This window comes from Schistocerca cancellata, chromosome 3, assembly GCF_023864275.1.
Source record: "Schistocerca cancellata isolate TAMUIC-IGC-003103 chromosome 3, iqSchCanc2.1, whole genome shotgun sequence".
Taxonomy (NCBI): domain Eukaryota; kingdom Metazoa; phylum Arthropoda; class Insecta; order Orthoptera; family Acrididae; genus Schistocerca; species Schistocerca cancellata.
Window position 1 is genome coordinate 618565189 of NC_064628.1, and position 16890 is coordinate 618582078.

General features: G+C 41.1%; 1 protein-coding gene and 1 non-coding gene across 2 annotated transcripts in view; one reads left to right on the top strand and one right to left on the bottom strand.

Annotated features, from left to right (window-relative positions):
- LOC126175524 (monocarboxylate transporter 1-like) overlaps positions 1–16890 on the bottom strand; it is a 234397-nt gene that overhangs the window by 28865 nt on the left and 188642 nt on the right. The window contains exon 5 of the mRNA XM_049922351.1: positions 4737–4880. Coding sequence (XP_049778308.1) covers positions 4737–4880 — 144 coding nt within the window. The remainder of the gene's footprint in view (positions 1–4736; positions 4881–16890) is intronic.
- Positions 9244–9314, top strand: Trnag-gcc (transfer RNA glycine (anticodon GCC)). The gene has a single exon. It is a non-coding gene; the product is annotated as a tRNA-Gly (tRNA).

Here is a 16890-nt window from a genome sequence, read left to right on the forward strand (position 1 = left end):
CTCACTCGCACAAGCTCCCCTAATTGAATCTCGTTCACACTCACTAATCCGCCGCTGTAAGTACCTCATACCCAACCATCCCGGTTGCCCATTCTCATTCTTTCAGCCCAACTCATTGTCATTATCTTTTTTGTCTCTCTGACTAGCAGTGTCTGCTGTCTCACAGCCACGAACTCCTTCGTACTGTCTGACTCCTGACTCTCTCTCTCTCTCTCTCTATCTCTCTCTCTCTCTTGCCCTCTCCAACTGCTACCACCTTGTTCATTCCTTCTCGCTGTTGCTGTCTCTTCTCACTGTCACTGTTTCTTTTTTCCTCGTTGTCACTGTCACAGATTATGTTTCTCATAATCACTGGCTCTCACCCACTTCCACTTTCTCCTTTTTATTACTCGCCCACTGGCACTTTCACTTTTTTCCCAACACGATTCTGTCACTGTCAATTATGTTCTTATGTTCTCCAGACGCTGAGTCTCTATATTTCTCTCAGACTGTCATAATCATCTTCGCTCTTTCCATACCACAGCCACTGTCAACTTTCTTCCAGTATTTATCACTTTTCCATCGGTTTCCCACTGCACTGCCATTGTCCCCTTCTCTCTCATCATAAAAATGCGCAAATATGCTCGCATGTCAAAATGTTTGGGAAAAATTTTAACGGTGCTGAAGAAGATAGAATGAAGCAGCTGGTACCCCACTTTTGAGTCAGTCATTTACACAGGGGCATAATCGCCTTTTTCGTGCTCCAATAGGAGAGTTTTCCCTGTTATATTACAGCATGGAAGTAACTTCATGAGCCAGTACTATGCTGACAGTCTGCTCATGAGAAACTGACATAACGCAAAACTAATTTTACACCTCAGACCGGATTTAACGCGCACAAAAATTTTGCATGTTCTTCAGTACTTCAACACAGGCTTCCCAAAACTCTTCTGATGATAAAGGAGACATTTTACAGCGTACTTCTCAGTACTATGCTATTTTATGAACTACGTTTTCGCTTCGCATCGGATGTCACTTGGTTTTTTTGTGGACAAATATGGAAAATTTGAACCTCTACATCTGGAAAACGGATAAAGATATCAAAAAAAATTCAAAACCGTTCGAGATCAGGATCTTTGGAACATATGGTAAAAATTACAGCCGTTTACTGTGTGTAACCGTCTTGGAGTCCGTGGTTCGGATTTGGTATCCAAACATCGTGGTTTTGGTGTGTTTCTCGATAGCAGATAAAGATTTTTGAAATGGGGAGATGGAAATACTCGATAAATATCTAGAGAACATACTGTTGAAATTTGCTCAATGTTACGTGTTAGTTATTTAGATAATCCGCTGCTGTCGAGGAATAAATGGAGAAAACGCTGTTTCCGGGTTTTCTCAGGAACCTCCTATGAACTAATAGTGCCTCTATTGGCCTCTTAATGCGTACCGTAGACCACATCAAATGCAAAAAGAACCAACCGTTCTGCTCCATTTGCCTGAGCTGGAGGCAGTGTGTAATATTTAAGGTCGAACCTACACTGTAGGTTTAATTACGGTGAGCCGATCCTTCTTCTTGGTATCAAAATGGTCCCTAGCCCTAGGGCTAACGAAAACACTTGACCCTGCCTTTTCTGCTATCAATAGAACCCGAGGTAAAGCCCCGAAAAAATCTCATTTCACGCGCGGCGTTTTGGACGTCGTTGGTAGCGCACGATGTCGCATGCGTGCCGATATTTAGATGCTGGTTTTATTCTGTAGTCAAGCCCCGAATTTAAAGTGTACTCCACAATTAATTGAGGTATTGAATTTATTTGGATAATAAAACATTTCTTCTTCAACATATTTAGTGTTAGTAATGTTCGGCGCCAAATCACACGGGTTCAAAGTTATCTGATGTGCTCTCTCACTCATACCTCATTATCTAGGTCAAATTTTAAAATTTACTTAGCAAACGTACGTGGGTGATTTCTGGTTCACATCTTTGAATCAACCACAGCTTTCTGTGTTATGATCGCTGTTGATCCAAAGAACTTAATTAGACATCTGTACAATGTTCGTCCTAAGTGCTCTGTTTTACGGTTACAACCTTATTTCGAGAAGAATGTATTAAGTTATGATACGTCACAGTGCTGCGTGGGAATAATACAGCTTCAAGGTTTTCTGTTGCAATCACAAGGCAAACGACATTCCTCAAAATTCTTTAGACAAAATATACTCATTTGTCAGGAACGATGTGGAGGTCACACAGGTAATGTTGTCTTCAGTTTATTATATGGTTCAACCGGAATCTCGTAATTTATTTAGGTTACTGACTTCTAATTTGAGTCAGACTGCAGAATCACTTTATCTCATCCACAAATATTTTGCAAGGCCAATCTGCATAATTGTCAAACCCCAAAGGGTTTGTAATACAGACGCTTGAATCTACAGTTATGCCTTCTTACCTTTCCTGTTAGCGTATTTTATGGAAATCTTACTCCAGCATCATCAGATATCAGACGTATTTTTTCCTGTTTTTTTTTGTAGAAAATCAAAGCCTTTTCCGTTGCCTATCAGGTTTTTTAGAGAACACTGAGGATATGTTTACAGGATGCTTTTCAGAAGCAACAGAAAAGTCCTTCGAATATGCCAATAACAGAGAATATAAACAATTATTAAATACTGCTCACAACCTCGGTCTCCTATTTGTATGCCGACTTCAGATTGTGCTTCTGTCAGGGTTAACCACACTGTAAACTCACAACTTTATTCCCCGACGTAGTAACAGGAACCACATATTTTCTGCGGTATTATACAGTGGTGTTGCGTGTTCATCACCCGCGTACGTGCTCTTGCCACATGGCAGAGCTCGGAGCATCGACTTTGGAGATTATTACCGCAGAGAGAGAGCAGTCACATCCACTGTATGCCAGAAGGTCGTTTGAAACCGTGAGCAAGGGCAGAGGCAATGCCACGTTCTGTGTGTCTAGGTCAGCACATGATACAGAGGATCGCTATTTGCTGCCTTGCTGGGTAGCAGCAAACAGCACGGGTTTGCCCGGCTTGTCAAGTGTTTAATAATAACTTCTCTATCGATGACGGGCTGTTAGACTTGTTACTGGTAGGAGCGATCAACACATAAGTATTACGGAGATGCCTCGGGAACTCAAATGCAAATCCCTGGAGGAAAGGCAACGTTCTTTTCGAGGAACGCTACGGAGAAAATTTAGAGAACCGGCATTTGAAGCTGACTGCAGAACGATTCTACTGCCGCCATCGTACATTTTGCATAACGGTTACGAGGATAAGAAACGAGAAATTGGAGCTCATACGGAGGTACTGTATATACACAGTTGTTTCTGACTCCATACGGTGGCTTGCGTAGTTTGTATGAACACTATGTGATCAATAGTATCCGGACACCCCCAAAACATACGTTTTTTATATTACGTACATTGTGCTGCCACCTACCGCCAGGTAGTCCATATCAGCGACCTCAGTAGTCATTAGACATCGTCAGAGAGCAGAATTAGGCGCTCCGCGGAAGTCACGGACTTCGAACGTTGTCCGGTGATTGGGTGTCACTTGTGTCATACGTCTGTACACGAGATTTTCAGGCTTCTAAACATCTCTAGATCTACTGTTTCCGGTGTTTCTTTAAAGTCAGTACCGCCTTTAGACTGTTTTTTTTTTTATTTGCAGTGTACATTTACACGATCATGATTTCGGCTTTAAGTTGCCGTTATCAAGTGTTTTAATGTTATACAGTGCCTAAGATGGCATGCTGTCGTATTTAAAATATACTATTAGACACATTGTCTAAGGGTCAGTATTTCTGGTAAAAGCCTACTGCTTTGTTTTATCACTAAGTATACCATCTTGAGTCAAGATCCCAAATCCTATATCATGCCCGGGGCACTCTCTCCTCTATTTCGGGATAGTAAAAAACGTGGCTGTCTTCTTTGAACTTTCTCGATGTACTTCGTTAATCCTACCTGGTAAGGATCCCAGATTGCGCAGCAGTACCCCAAAGGAGGACGGAAATGCGTAGGGTAAGCAGTCTCTTTAGTAGATCTGTTAAATTTTCTAAGTGTTTTGCCAATAAAACGAAGCCTTTGGTTTGCCTTCCCTCAACATTTTCTATGTGCTCTTTCCAATTTAAGTTGTTCAAATGGCTCTGAGCACTATGCGACTTAACATCTGAGGTCATCAGTCGCCTAGAACTTAGAACTAATTAAACCTAACTAACCTAAGGACATGACACACATCCATGCCCGAGGCAGGATTCGAACCCACGAACGTCGCCGTCGCTCGGCTCCAGACTGTAGCGCCTAGAACCGCACGGCCACACCGGCCGGCTTTAAATTGTTCGTAATTGTAATTCCCAAGTATTTAGTGGAATTTATGGCCTTTAGATTTCACTGACTTTGTAACCGAAGTTGAAGGGACTACTTTTAGTATTCATGTAGATGACCTCACACTTTTCATTGTTTAGTGTCAATTGCGAATTTCTGCACCATAAAGATGTCTTTTATAAATCTTTTTGCAGTTTGTTTTGATCTTCTGATCCCTTCTTATAAAGGGGATCAAAATTAGTGATATGTCATGGTCAACAAAATCCACAAGAAATACATGTAATCGGCTCGTATCTGAACGTTGCCAGTATCAGCGTTGGAGAAAACTTTTTCCAAAGATGTTCAGTGACTAGAAACACAGTACTGTTCAAATGCATAAATTTCGTATTTATGTGCAGCACCCAGAAACTTGTTTGTATTTACCTGGTAGTATGGCAAAGGTGACGATCATGTAGAAGACGCTGTTGGCGAAAACCGTGAGGAGGTTGCCGACGAAGAAGAGTGTGGCGCCAGTGAGTGCCACCTGCCGACAGGAATACGTCTTGAGGGCGTAGTTCGCCAGCAGTCCTGCCAACACAAAAAAACACGTCATTGATTGAAGAGATCTGACACGAAGCACAAATCGTTAAGTTCTGGAATGTGATGCGATCCGCAGTGTCAGAACATTTTCTGTTGTTTTAGGACCCACAAATACCTCTTGTTAGAAAAAAGTACAATGTTGTCAAAATCAATGAATTTGTTTGTAGGATTGCGTACAATTTTTAAGAGATTGTGAAAATGTGAAATATGAAGTTAGAAATGTCAAAGTTAAATGCAAACGCTGGTCGGTTCCCATGTTCGGATAGGGATGTACATATTTTTGAATGTATGCAACCACACGCACTAACAAATGTCACCTTGCTGCAGTTCTTTTAACAGGTGAGTCAAAAGCGTATATTCTTATGGCATCGTGTATTAAGGTATTTTGTGAGCGAGTACATTTCTATTGCGGTAGTGAGCGAATTGAACTGAAACGTGATCACTGACTTTTATGTTCATTAATACACGTGACAGAAGAAAGGCATTTCACGGAATTTTATGCTCTGGTGTTAAACACGATGGATTATTAACTCTCTGCGTATTATCAGGAAGGAAGTTTCTTGAAGAGAGTTAATCAGAGATCTCTATGTGAACTGGACGTAGAGCGTACTGGTCAAAGATTATCACAGTTCGTATCATCGCCACTAAGACGCAAAAGAATAGCTTTACGATTGTACGCCAGCATGTGCCTGTTGCACGCATGTTACACGTTGCGAATAAAGGACAACTTGAACTGTTTCAAAAGTAGTACAACAAATTGTGATAATTCTGCTGCATCATTTCAAAAATTGTGTATGATCCTGGTGCCAAAAGTCGTGGAGTAGCGATATGCAAACATACAGGCGGTGTTAGTGTATTGGCCGAGCTGTCATTTGTACTGTGGTAATTCATGTGAAAAGGTTTCCCAGGTGACTATGGTCGCACGATGGGAATTAACAGGCTTTGAACGAGGAATGGCAGTTGGAGCTACATGCATGGTGTTGTGTCTAGACAAGACAGTCTAGATACAAGGCGGAGATACCAAAAGGCACGCGTCAACTCACGCCGACTGGCGTGAATTCTGGAACAGGATACGTAATTAATGCTATAAAGAAAAGTACGTAGCTGCGTTCATACTTAACTTTAATTCATCCTTGTGGTACATCGCTATTGACGATACAAGTGAGACTCTCTCCAGATATGGTTAATGGCGCCTTGCTAGGTCGTAGTTATGGACTCAGCTGAAGGCCATTCTAACTGTCTCTCGGCAAATGAGAGAAAGGCTTCGTCAGTGTAGTCGCTAGCAAAGTCGTCGTACAACTGGGGCGAGTGCTAGTCCGCCTCTCTAGACCTGCCATGTGGTGGCGCTAGGTCTGCAATTACTGACAGTGGCGACACGCGGGTCCGACATGTACTAATGGACCGCGGCCGATTTAAAGCTACCACCTAGCAAGTGTGGTGTCTGGCGGTGACACCACACATGGTACATTTCATTTCAGAAATCGTTTGGGAATTCAGAACTTCGAGGTCCACAGTATCAAGAGTGTGCCGAGAATACCACATTTCAGGCATTATCTCTCCCCTTGGAAAACGCACTGGCCGACGGCCTTCACTTAACGATCAAGAGCAGCTGCGTTTTGCGTAGAGTTTTCAGTGCTAAGAGACAAGCACCATGCGCGAAACAAGCGCAGAAGTCAATTTGGGATGTACGACGAACGTATCTGTTAGGACAGTGTGGCTAAATTTGGCGTTAATGGGCTATGGCAACAGACGACTGCCTTTGTTAACAGGACGACATAGCCTTCAGCGCCGCTAGTGCCCTCGTGACCATATCGGTTGGACAACAGTAATACGGTGTCAAATGAGTCACGAGTTCGGTTGGTAAGAGCAGATGTCAGGCTTCGAGCGGGTGCAGACCCTGCGAAACTGTGGACCCAAGTTGTCAACAAAGGTACTGTGCTGGCTGTCTCCATAATGGTGTAGGCTGTGCTTACGTGGAAGGTACTGGGTCCTCTGGTCCACCTGAACTGCCCATTAACTTGAAATGTTTATGTCCCGCTACTTGCAGAGCATTTGCAGCACTTCATGGACTTAATGTTTCCAAATATCGATGGAATTTTTACGGATGACAATGCTCCATGTCAGTAGGCCATATTTGTTTGCGATTCGTTTGAAGGACATTCTGAACAACTCGAGCAACCATACGGCCACCCAGATGGCCCGATATGAATCCCGTCGGACTTTTAGGGAACATAATCGAGAGGTCAGTTCGTGCACAAAATCCTGTACCGCAACTCTTTCGAAATTACGGGCGACTACAGCGGAAACATGGCTCACTATATTTGTAGGGGACTTCCAACGACTTGTTGAGTCCAAGTCACATCGAGTTTTTGCACTACGCCAGGCAAATGGAGATCTGACACGATATTAGGACGTATCCCATGATGTTTTTCATCTTAGTGTACAGTGGCGTGTGGTGAGGCAGATGGTGAGCGCCGCCACCCTTGATACGGCATTCAGTCGGCTGGCGGGTATCGCCTACAGCAAATTCACCTGGCGAACTCTCCATTACCATCCTTATACATATATGAAAGCATATGTTTCTTAAAAGAACACGAGGAATTTTCTTCACCAAACAGAGAATTTCACAACTACGAAACGAGGACTAGGAATGATTTCCACAGAGAAATTCATAAAACAGCTATGTATCACAAAAGTGTACTATACCAACCCAAAATCCTCTACAGTGCTCTCGCCAAAGAATTAAAAATAATACCAAAACTGCACATATTTAAAAGAGAATTAAAAACATGTTATTGAGCAATAGTTTTTACAATATTGAAGAGTTTATGAATCATTGACAATAAAAGCGCAGTTAATATTTCCCTGACATAATAAATATGTGCAATTGCTCACATTTAAATACTTGCTGTTTCTATGAAAGTGTGAAACAGTGTTAATGTAAAAATGGAAATAATCTTTGATGTGAGAATTACTAGCCTTTTTTTGTATGTTGTTATCCTACTTGTATATTTTTATGTTAATGTTCTTATAGTTCTATTAAAATTGTAATGTCTAAGTGACAAGTAAATTCAATCATAAATTTTCATGTACATGTCTTTTAAATTGTAATGTTTATTGACAAGCCCTATGTCATCTTGATGATGTACTACAAGGACGCTAATAAATAAAATAAATTGAATTATGTGTCACCTACGGAGTGACGGATACGAACGATCACCGCCTTGTCTGCGGATCAGAGAGGAATTTTTGATATTTGGTGCGCCAGATGTTGGCTTTCTTCATACTCGTGACTCCGACCGGATAACGGCATAGTCGCTCCTCTTTCCGAATGAAGTGTAGTCTTCGAGAGCTAAAACGAATTCTGTGACACGGATACGCGACCGCACCATCCACTATTTGTTCGTTGACTGTGAGAAGACTGTTCTCGATTTTTGGTGGTACTTGAAACGAACGACACTGTGCGATGGTCCTGAACTCTAAATACCAGCAATATTTCTCAAATTTTCTCGGGGTCGCGTTCCATAATCCTCCTCGCAGCTGCTATTATCATTGACAGGACAAGTTGAAATACGAATCCTTTTTGTTAGGATTGAGCTATTAACGGCACCCTCGATGCTGCGAGAAAACATGCATTGTTAATCCCGCAGCGAATAGCACAATAGAGCATGTTGTAACGAGACGATCTTTTTTTTTTTTTCTTCCTCGTTGGTAGCCGACGAGGACCGACTTTCATTTACCTTCCCCTTGGTATTATGAGACATGCCATAGAGCCGGCCGGCCGCGGTGGTCTAGCGGTTCTGGCGCTGCAGTCCGGAACCGCGCGACTGCTACGGTCGCAGGTTCGAATCCTGCCTCGGGCATGGGTGTGTGTGATGTCCTTAGGTTGGTTAGGTTTAAGTAGTTCTAAGTTCTAGGGGACTTATGACCTAAGATGTTGAGTCCCATAGTGCTCAGAGCCATTTGAACATGCCATAGAACGGACTTCCTGCAAGACGTTAGTGATGGCACAAAAGAAAATCCTGTGAAGTGCAGCTATGTATACCGACCTGCGCTCCTACGTCCATGGTTTGGTTGTGTAGTTTGCTGGTTTTTTGCAGACATAACATTGACAGCGTTACAAGGAAAATAAATGGACATTTTCACACTTCATGTGCGTTAACAGAAGGTTCGACACGGTGAGCTTTGACAAAAGCGTTATTAACCGAATCTTGAGGGGATAATGTCGCCAGCATTACGGTTGGCGCAGAGAAAGCGACGCCCGGCTCTTCAAGCATGACTCAGCGCAACGCCTACGCTAGAGATGTAGCTTTAGGTCATGACTTTATCTGAGAAGACACCACTTCGTGAAGCATCGGTGGTTCAGTGGTAGAATGCTCGCCTGCCACGCGGGCGGCCCGGGTTCGATTCCCGGCCGATGCATCTCCTTTTTCTTTTCTTAGCAGCTAGGGAACTTCCGCCTATTCCGTTCGCACTTGGTCACGAAAAAAATCTAACATATTATACTATTGAATTTTAAATACAATACAACTGAGATAAAGAATTCGTTTTCTATTTTTCGAAAACACATTGCTAGAGGTAATAAGTTGGTCTCAGTTCTCAACCGCTTCTAGGCTCTCTTGATACAGTTTCCAGAATGACTGCCGTTCTCTTGAAACCTTCTCAGAAAAAGAAATTCTGTCACAGATTTCTGCGGATAGTCACTTGTTTTACTGGAATTCATATTAGTAATCGACTAATCTTGTTTGCTGTACGTTGAGTGCAATTACAGTTTGAGGTTGCCTATATAACGGGCTGCTGGGGCAATAAAAATTCTATTTTCAATATTTCGTATAATTATTGACCGAATTTAAAATGCTGTCGTAATCTGTTCATTAAGAGGTATAATCTTATGTTAAAGGTTTTAACACAGTAAGACAAGTGTTACAGTTAGAAACCGCATACGTGTCCACAACGTAGTCGACAGCGCGCAAATACGCAGTATTTGAGAATGAGATCACTTACAAGTGACTTCCAGCAAACTTTATACACAATTTAATTCCTTTTCCACACTTCCTATCGCCAACACCAACCGCAAAATTGTGAAAGAGAAGTAGGGTATCGTTTACCACCTTTTCGATGTTCATGCAGTAAAACTTTGGCATCAGGCACGACTTTATAATTTTTTCCTTCTTTACCATTAAATCTATTCGCATTATGTTTTGCAGGCAGTATCCACACATATCACTAAATGTACCTGCAAGATTCTACAACATATAGTTCCGAAAATATGACGTCATAAACATTATGCTGCGTTAAAAACTAGCTTTTGCTTAAAATGGAGTTCGAATTGTCCTGACTATACTTACAAAGTGTTTCATACTGAGAGCACTTAGCGTCTTCAAACAAAATTAACGGCTAATATTTGACACATTATTTGTAAAATAATCATACGTCTGAAGATGTTTTATGCATGGGAGTCAGATTCTTTACAGAGTCGGGGTTTAGTGGTTGCATGTCTACTTACTAGTACCTGACCATATTGTACTCAGTAACGTCATCAGATGTTCCCTCGGTGTGTCTGGGACTTTAAATAGACATTTTCCGCTTATCTTCATAATAATAACCATTTGCCTCGATTTAGCTTAATCAAGAGAGTAAGTCTGGTTGTAAACGTCCCCGAATCACGCAACATTAATCCTACGGTAGCCATAGTGATTATGGTTAGTAAACTGAAAGAGTTAAATAAAACGAAAACTAAATAATGAATTTTGTCTAACGTCTATATAGCATTCTTATTTTGCCATTGTACATCTCGAAGTCACAGCTGCAAACCAAAGTTTACGTAAAGTTACTGTTGTCTGTGATACGGGTGTTAGAGGCGTTGTTTAGATTGGAAGATTTGTAACAATATTCATTTGAACCACTGTAAATAAAATTTTATGAATGAAGTTCTTCAGTTGTTTAAGTGCGGTTTTAAACAGAAAGAAAATTAATTTCAGCAAGTGATTTATCTAAACACGAAAATTGTCGTTTTCTTAGTATTAAGGATAAATTAATTTTTACAAATTTCTGAAGCTTCTACAAAACGAATTTAGGTTTAGCATTTCCTCTGAAATTGAACTGAAGTGATTTCCTGCATGGAAGGACACGGTTGCAGTGAGAAAACAGGAAAGGAAAAAGCAGAAATTCTGGTGATACAAAACGATTTTAGTTTCACTGTGGAGGACGCAAAACTGAATAAGGAGCAGAGATCAGAGTGCAGTCGACGTCTTCGTCATTAGAGACGGGGATCAAGATCGAGTTGGCGGAAATGGAGGGAACGAGCATTTTTACCGGAGCGCCAAGATCACCGAGTTCGTTTGCTGAAACATGAACTCAGAAATGAAAAAAAAAGACACGGAATAAAATCGATAGAAGGACTTAATGCTAGAAAAATATGTTAATCCAGGCTAACGCAGGAATCGAATTCAACATCGTAATAAATATTACTTCCCCTGTAAGGGTTTTTCTGTTGGGAGAGTATGAATACTAACTTGTAACACAGAAAATTACAAGCAATATTCCTGCACGTTTAGAAGACTCTTACGAGTCGTTAAACCGAATTCTTTTGGTGGTGAACATAGAATTTTCGCCTTCTTAATGTTTATAGCGACGAAATTATTTTACTTTTCATTTTTATTTAAACCTCTCATAAAAGACTTAACAGATTTTCCGTATGTTTATGATACGAAAACCTGAAAAGTACCTTCCACAACAATAAAAATATTGATAAACGTTTGAAATAAAAAGGAACTGTTTGAAATTTACAATAGACTGAGAACTTTTGTGCCTGCGTAGCACTCTGACAGCCATTCGGATCTCATTAGAATCAGCTTGAACCTATCTACCACGGAAACATCATTCCATATGCCGTTAGTGGTCTGCAGAGCTTCACGCTAATGAGTGTAGAAAGTTGCAATGCTAACGGAAGCAGCTAGAGACGAGGACCCATGTCAATGAACTTGCAGTTCACCGCCTTGGTCTGTAGATACCAAGAAACCAACAGCAGGTTATTGTCTTTCTCTGTATATTCACTAATGGGTACATGGGTACGTATCACTTTCTGCTTTATCTTTATCCCATTTCTGGAGACGTACATTAACACGTATATGAATTCAAGGTAACTGCCATGTTTTTAAAACCAAATAGGGTAAGGTGGTGTTAAGTGCCCAGTCTAAAGGAAACTGAATTTTCACCAAACCATGGCTATTGATAGCTTTCTGTTGACAGGCTTTGAATCTACGTATCATAAGGTTTCACATCAAATATTTTTTTAAGTGTAAAAGAAAGTAATATATAGGAACTTTATGCATTTTTCTGAAGGCTTACATAGTGTCCATTTTTGTCCAATCTAAGAAGGTAACGAGGCCAGGAACTGGTCACTTTTCGTATTGGATAATAGTATATGAATTATATTGTTTAATAATCTGTAAATGATATGGTATTTTGTTTCTTTCTGCTAGCTGGAATGCTAATCTCCGTAGGTCATTCACTGTAAATCCAAAAAATCGCTTTTCCATTTCAGAAATATAATTAAGGATTTCTTGCTCTTATTCTACATTGAACAAAATCCTTAAGCTTCCCATAACTTCTTTACCTCCTACTGCATCTCTGTTTTTTTTTTTCTTAGAACGCTTCTTTTCAGCGTGTTACGTGAACATTAAATTGCTTTGCTGCTGTAAGAAAAGGCATTCTTATCACAATTCATCACCTCAGTCACATTTTTCAACGGAACAGGAAGCCGTGTTTGTCGATCTGATTTCCGGACACATTTTAAAGGCATCTTGATGCCATGGTATCTAAAACAATGCCAAGCGGCTGCAGTCGACCCTTTGCAATTAGATTTTTGTGCTAGGCTAAAACAGAACAGAGATGGTATTCAATAACATCATTTGATTAATTCATTCGGAATCATTTCGAAGGGGTAGAATAGCAAATATAGCTTTGTACTCGTATGTAAAATGATTCAGAAGTCAATCTGTAGTATTATGCGTGACATATGAAAGTAACTAACTCTTAGTGGGCAAAGTAGATTAAAATAGGACTATTGGGAAAGTGGTCAACTTGGCCACATTTTCGGATGAGTAGTGTGGCCACTTCTCATGATAGGTTGCTATATTAGCATTAGTGGTTCACAGATGAAGCTATCAAACCAAAAGAAACAATAGCGAACTACTTGTACATCTGTAAGTCAGAAGGTGTTAACACTAGATAATACTGGAAACAGGTATTACTCTTCGTATATGTGAGGAAGCAATAATAACATAAATAACTTATCTTACCTCATAAGACTGCAAATTATAAAAGCTTTTTCCAAAGAATAATCGAATAAACTTCCTCTTTGAAACTCACTGACAACTCTGATGGGGTACATTAAACTAGTTTTACAACTTCTCAGCGGACAGGAGCAGTGTGTAGGGTAAAAAATATGCAAAGGTCACTTTTCCCGATCTCACCGTGCTACCCTTCCTTCTCCTACTAGTTCTTGCGAACGAGACGTGCTCAACATGAACTCTCGAGAATATAATGCTTTCACTTCCACTAGGTACGGGTACCAGTGATTTGACTCTGCGCTGCTCAAAACGATTTCTGCATCTACATCTATATCTTCACCTATACACTGAAAACAACCATGAAGTGCATGGCAGGTGGTACGCCTCATTGTACTAGTTTTTAGGGTTTCTTTCCGTTCCATTCATGTATGGAGCGCGGAGTGGTTATTTGAATGCCTCTGTGCGTGCTGTAATTGTTCTAGTCTTGTCCTCCCAATCTCTATGTAAGCGATATGTAGGGGGTTGCAGCGTATTCCTAGAGTCATCAATTGAAGCTGGTTCTTGAAACTTTGTTAGTAGATTTTCTGGGGACAGTTCAGGTCTATCTTCAAGAGTCTGCCAATTCAGCTTCTTTAGTATCTCTGTGGCACTCTTCCACAGGTCAAAGAAACCTGTGACAATTCGTGCTGCCCTTCTCTCAATACGTTCAATATCCCCTGTTAGTCACATGTGGTATGGGTCCCACACTCTTGAGCAATATTTTAAAATGGATCTTATGGGTGATTTGTAAGCGATCTTCTTTGGGGACTGATTGCACTTCCCCAGTATTCTATCAATAAACCAAAGTATAGCACCCTTATCTACGGCTGAACCTATGAGATTATTCCACTTTATATCCCTACAGTATGTTACACCCATGTACTTGTATGAGTTGGCCGATTCCAACAGCTACTCATTGATATTAAAGTCATAGGATACTTCATGTTTTCGTTTTGTGAAGTGCGCAATTTTACATTTTTGAACATTTAAAGCAAGTTTCCAATCTTCGCATCACTTTGAAAGCCTGTCAACATCTGACGGAATATTTATGCAGCTCTTTCAGACAGTTCTTCGTTACAGACAACTGCATCATTTGCAACAAGTTTGAGGGTACTATTTATATTGTGAGCCAGGTCATTAATATACAAATGACACTAAGGATCGCAACACACTTCGCTAGGACACACCCCAAATTACTTTCACATATGACGATTACACTCCATCCAAGATAACATGCTGTGTCCTCCCTACGAAAAAGTCCTCAATCCTGTCAAAAAATTCACTTGATACACAATATGACAATAAGCTTAGGTGAGGCACTGAGTCAATTACTTTTCGGAAGTCAAGAAATGCCGCATCTACCTGACTGCCTTGATCCAAAGTTTTCAGTACGTCAGGTAAGAAAACTGTGAGATGAGTTTCACATGATCTATGATTTCGGAATCCGTGCTGATTGGCATAGGGGAGGGCACTCTGTTCAAGTTAGTTCCTTATGTTTGAGCTCAAAATGTTTTAAGATTCTACAACAATTACAGAATAAGGCAGGATATTCTGCTCCAGATGCTAAACTACGACTGCCGAGAATGGCAAGGTGTTCTCCTTACATGCACAAAGCAGCAGGTGGGTTGTAATCACACACAACCTAGAAGGCGAATCACGCAGTGCACGGAAGATTCGATACACAGCGGGACCGTTACTGAAACATGGGAGCTCCAGCAATAGTGCAAGTTTGGTGTTCACACCCATTTACATGTGATTAAAAGAGATGGTATGTCTCGTGAATGTGATTTACCTAAATCTGTAGGGGAATCATTCGCTGAAAAAAAAGGAACTGGTGGGCCACTGCATGAGACAGCAGATACCATCAAAATGTTTCAAAACGTTATTTCATAACGGTGCACCGGATTTAAAACGAGAGCGTTTCGAAGTAGATCTCGTTATGGGTTCAGTGAAAGGCTTTAGCCAGGCCCGACACGAACATACCGCTCTCTCCCCGTCGCATTAGTCGACGGACAGCTGCGAATCTATACTGAGCCACTAACTAGCTTCACCACCTCCTACAGGTCAAGGGAGAAAATATCCTTTAATTTTTCCAAGCCTGTTCTCTTGCCGGTGGTTCTGCTACATAGCAGATAGCGACAGCTCGATGAGTCATTCAAGCTCCGAAAGCCGTATTAGAGGACAGGTGCATAGTCTGTTTATGAGCTGCTCTGCAGGTGGAATAATTGTCCTCTCTCGTCATGCATCATACATTAAAAATTTCAGAAGCCTACATTATTATATTTCACGATACTATACAGTAAGTGAATGTATACGCTGTAAATACGACGTGATATTCGTGGGAGGATCGGAAAGTAGTGTACAATAATTTTTTTTTCTCCACTGGTATTGCAACTGGAATGTTGAAATTTCACGACGATATAGTTTGAAGTTTGCGCTACAGAGAGTATTTTGGTTTTTATAGAGCTTTAGCGAGAGAAGCCTGAACTATGAAACAAACATGGCGCTCATTTTACTGTCGTCAATTTGAGAAGAGCAGGGAAGTGTAGTTCGAAATTTGAGGGCCAAAGGGCATAAACTGAGTGAAATTGACAAAGACGTTAATGGCGTGTATGGGGACGACTGGATAGGTGGTGTGCATTCTTCCAAGAGCGCCGTGTGAATCTTAATGATCAGCCACGTTCCAAGCAACCGGCAACAGTCGCAACCCCGAAGAATGTGTGAGCAATTCAGTGAGCAATTTTGAACGACTGGCCGGTGGAACTTCCAACCTTATCGCAGCAGTTCGACATTTCCTATGGTGCGATGTACGGTATTGTTCATGATACGTTGAAATTTCGTGAAGTTAGTGCTCGCTGGTTGCCTACGAACGTGACAGACAACCACAAGGGCCAGTGAATGATGACAAGCTTGAATCACTTAACGCTTTACGCCACAGAAGGGCATGACTTCCTGAAAGGAATCGTCACTCGTGATGAGTCGTGGGTGTACCACCACACGCCCGAAACCAAGCAGGGCTCTATGGAGTGAAAACATCCTGGTTACCCGGAGTGACTCACTCGGCTAGGAAAGTGCTTGTGACAGTGTTTTAGAATATGCATGGTGTGTTGTTGGTGGACTTTGCTGAACACGGGGCCACTGTGAATGCTGCAGCCTAGGTTAAAACTTTGGTTAAGTTGCGTCGTCCCCATCGTGACAAAATCCACAAGATTAATGCTGACGGTGTCAGACTTCTTCATGACAATGCTCACCAAAATTTTGAGATCGTTGGTGACTATATGAAGAAGTAGGTAAAAGATATAAGATCATTTGTGATTTGTTTTGTTTTGATATCTATTGAACTTTTGGTAATGAAATTCTTTTGCGTTACTTTCCGATCTTCCCTCGTATGTGTGAAAAATCAGCAATTTATCGATTAAAAACGTGACCTTTACACTGGTTTGAACTGTTTTGTTCACTTTTCGGATCTTTAGATAATCGTTGAACAGTCGGTACATTATGCTACGGATTACACTCACCAAAATCAAAAATTCATTTTATCGTAAAGCATCGGTAAAATGTTCGAATAGTTTCAGTGACGCATCACCGTTCTGTGTTCGGGCTGTTATCTAGTGACACGAGATCATTTCTAAATTGTTCATGCCTCTCCCTAGCACGAGACGCTT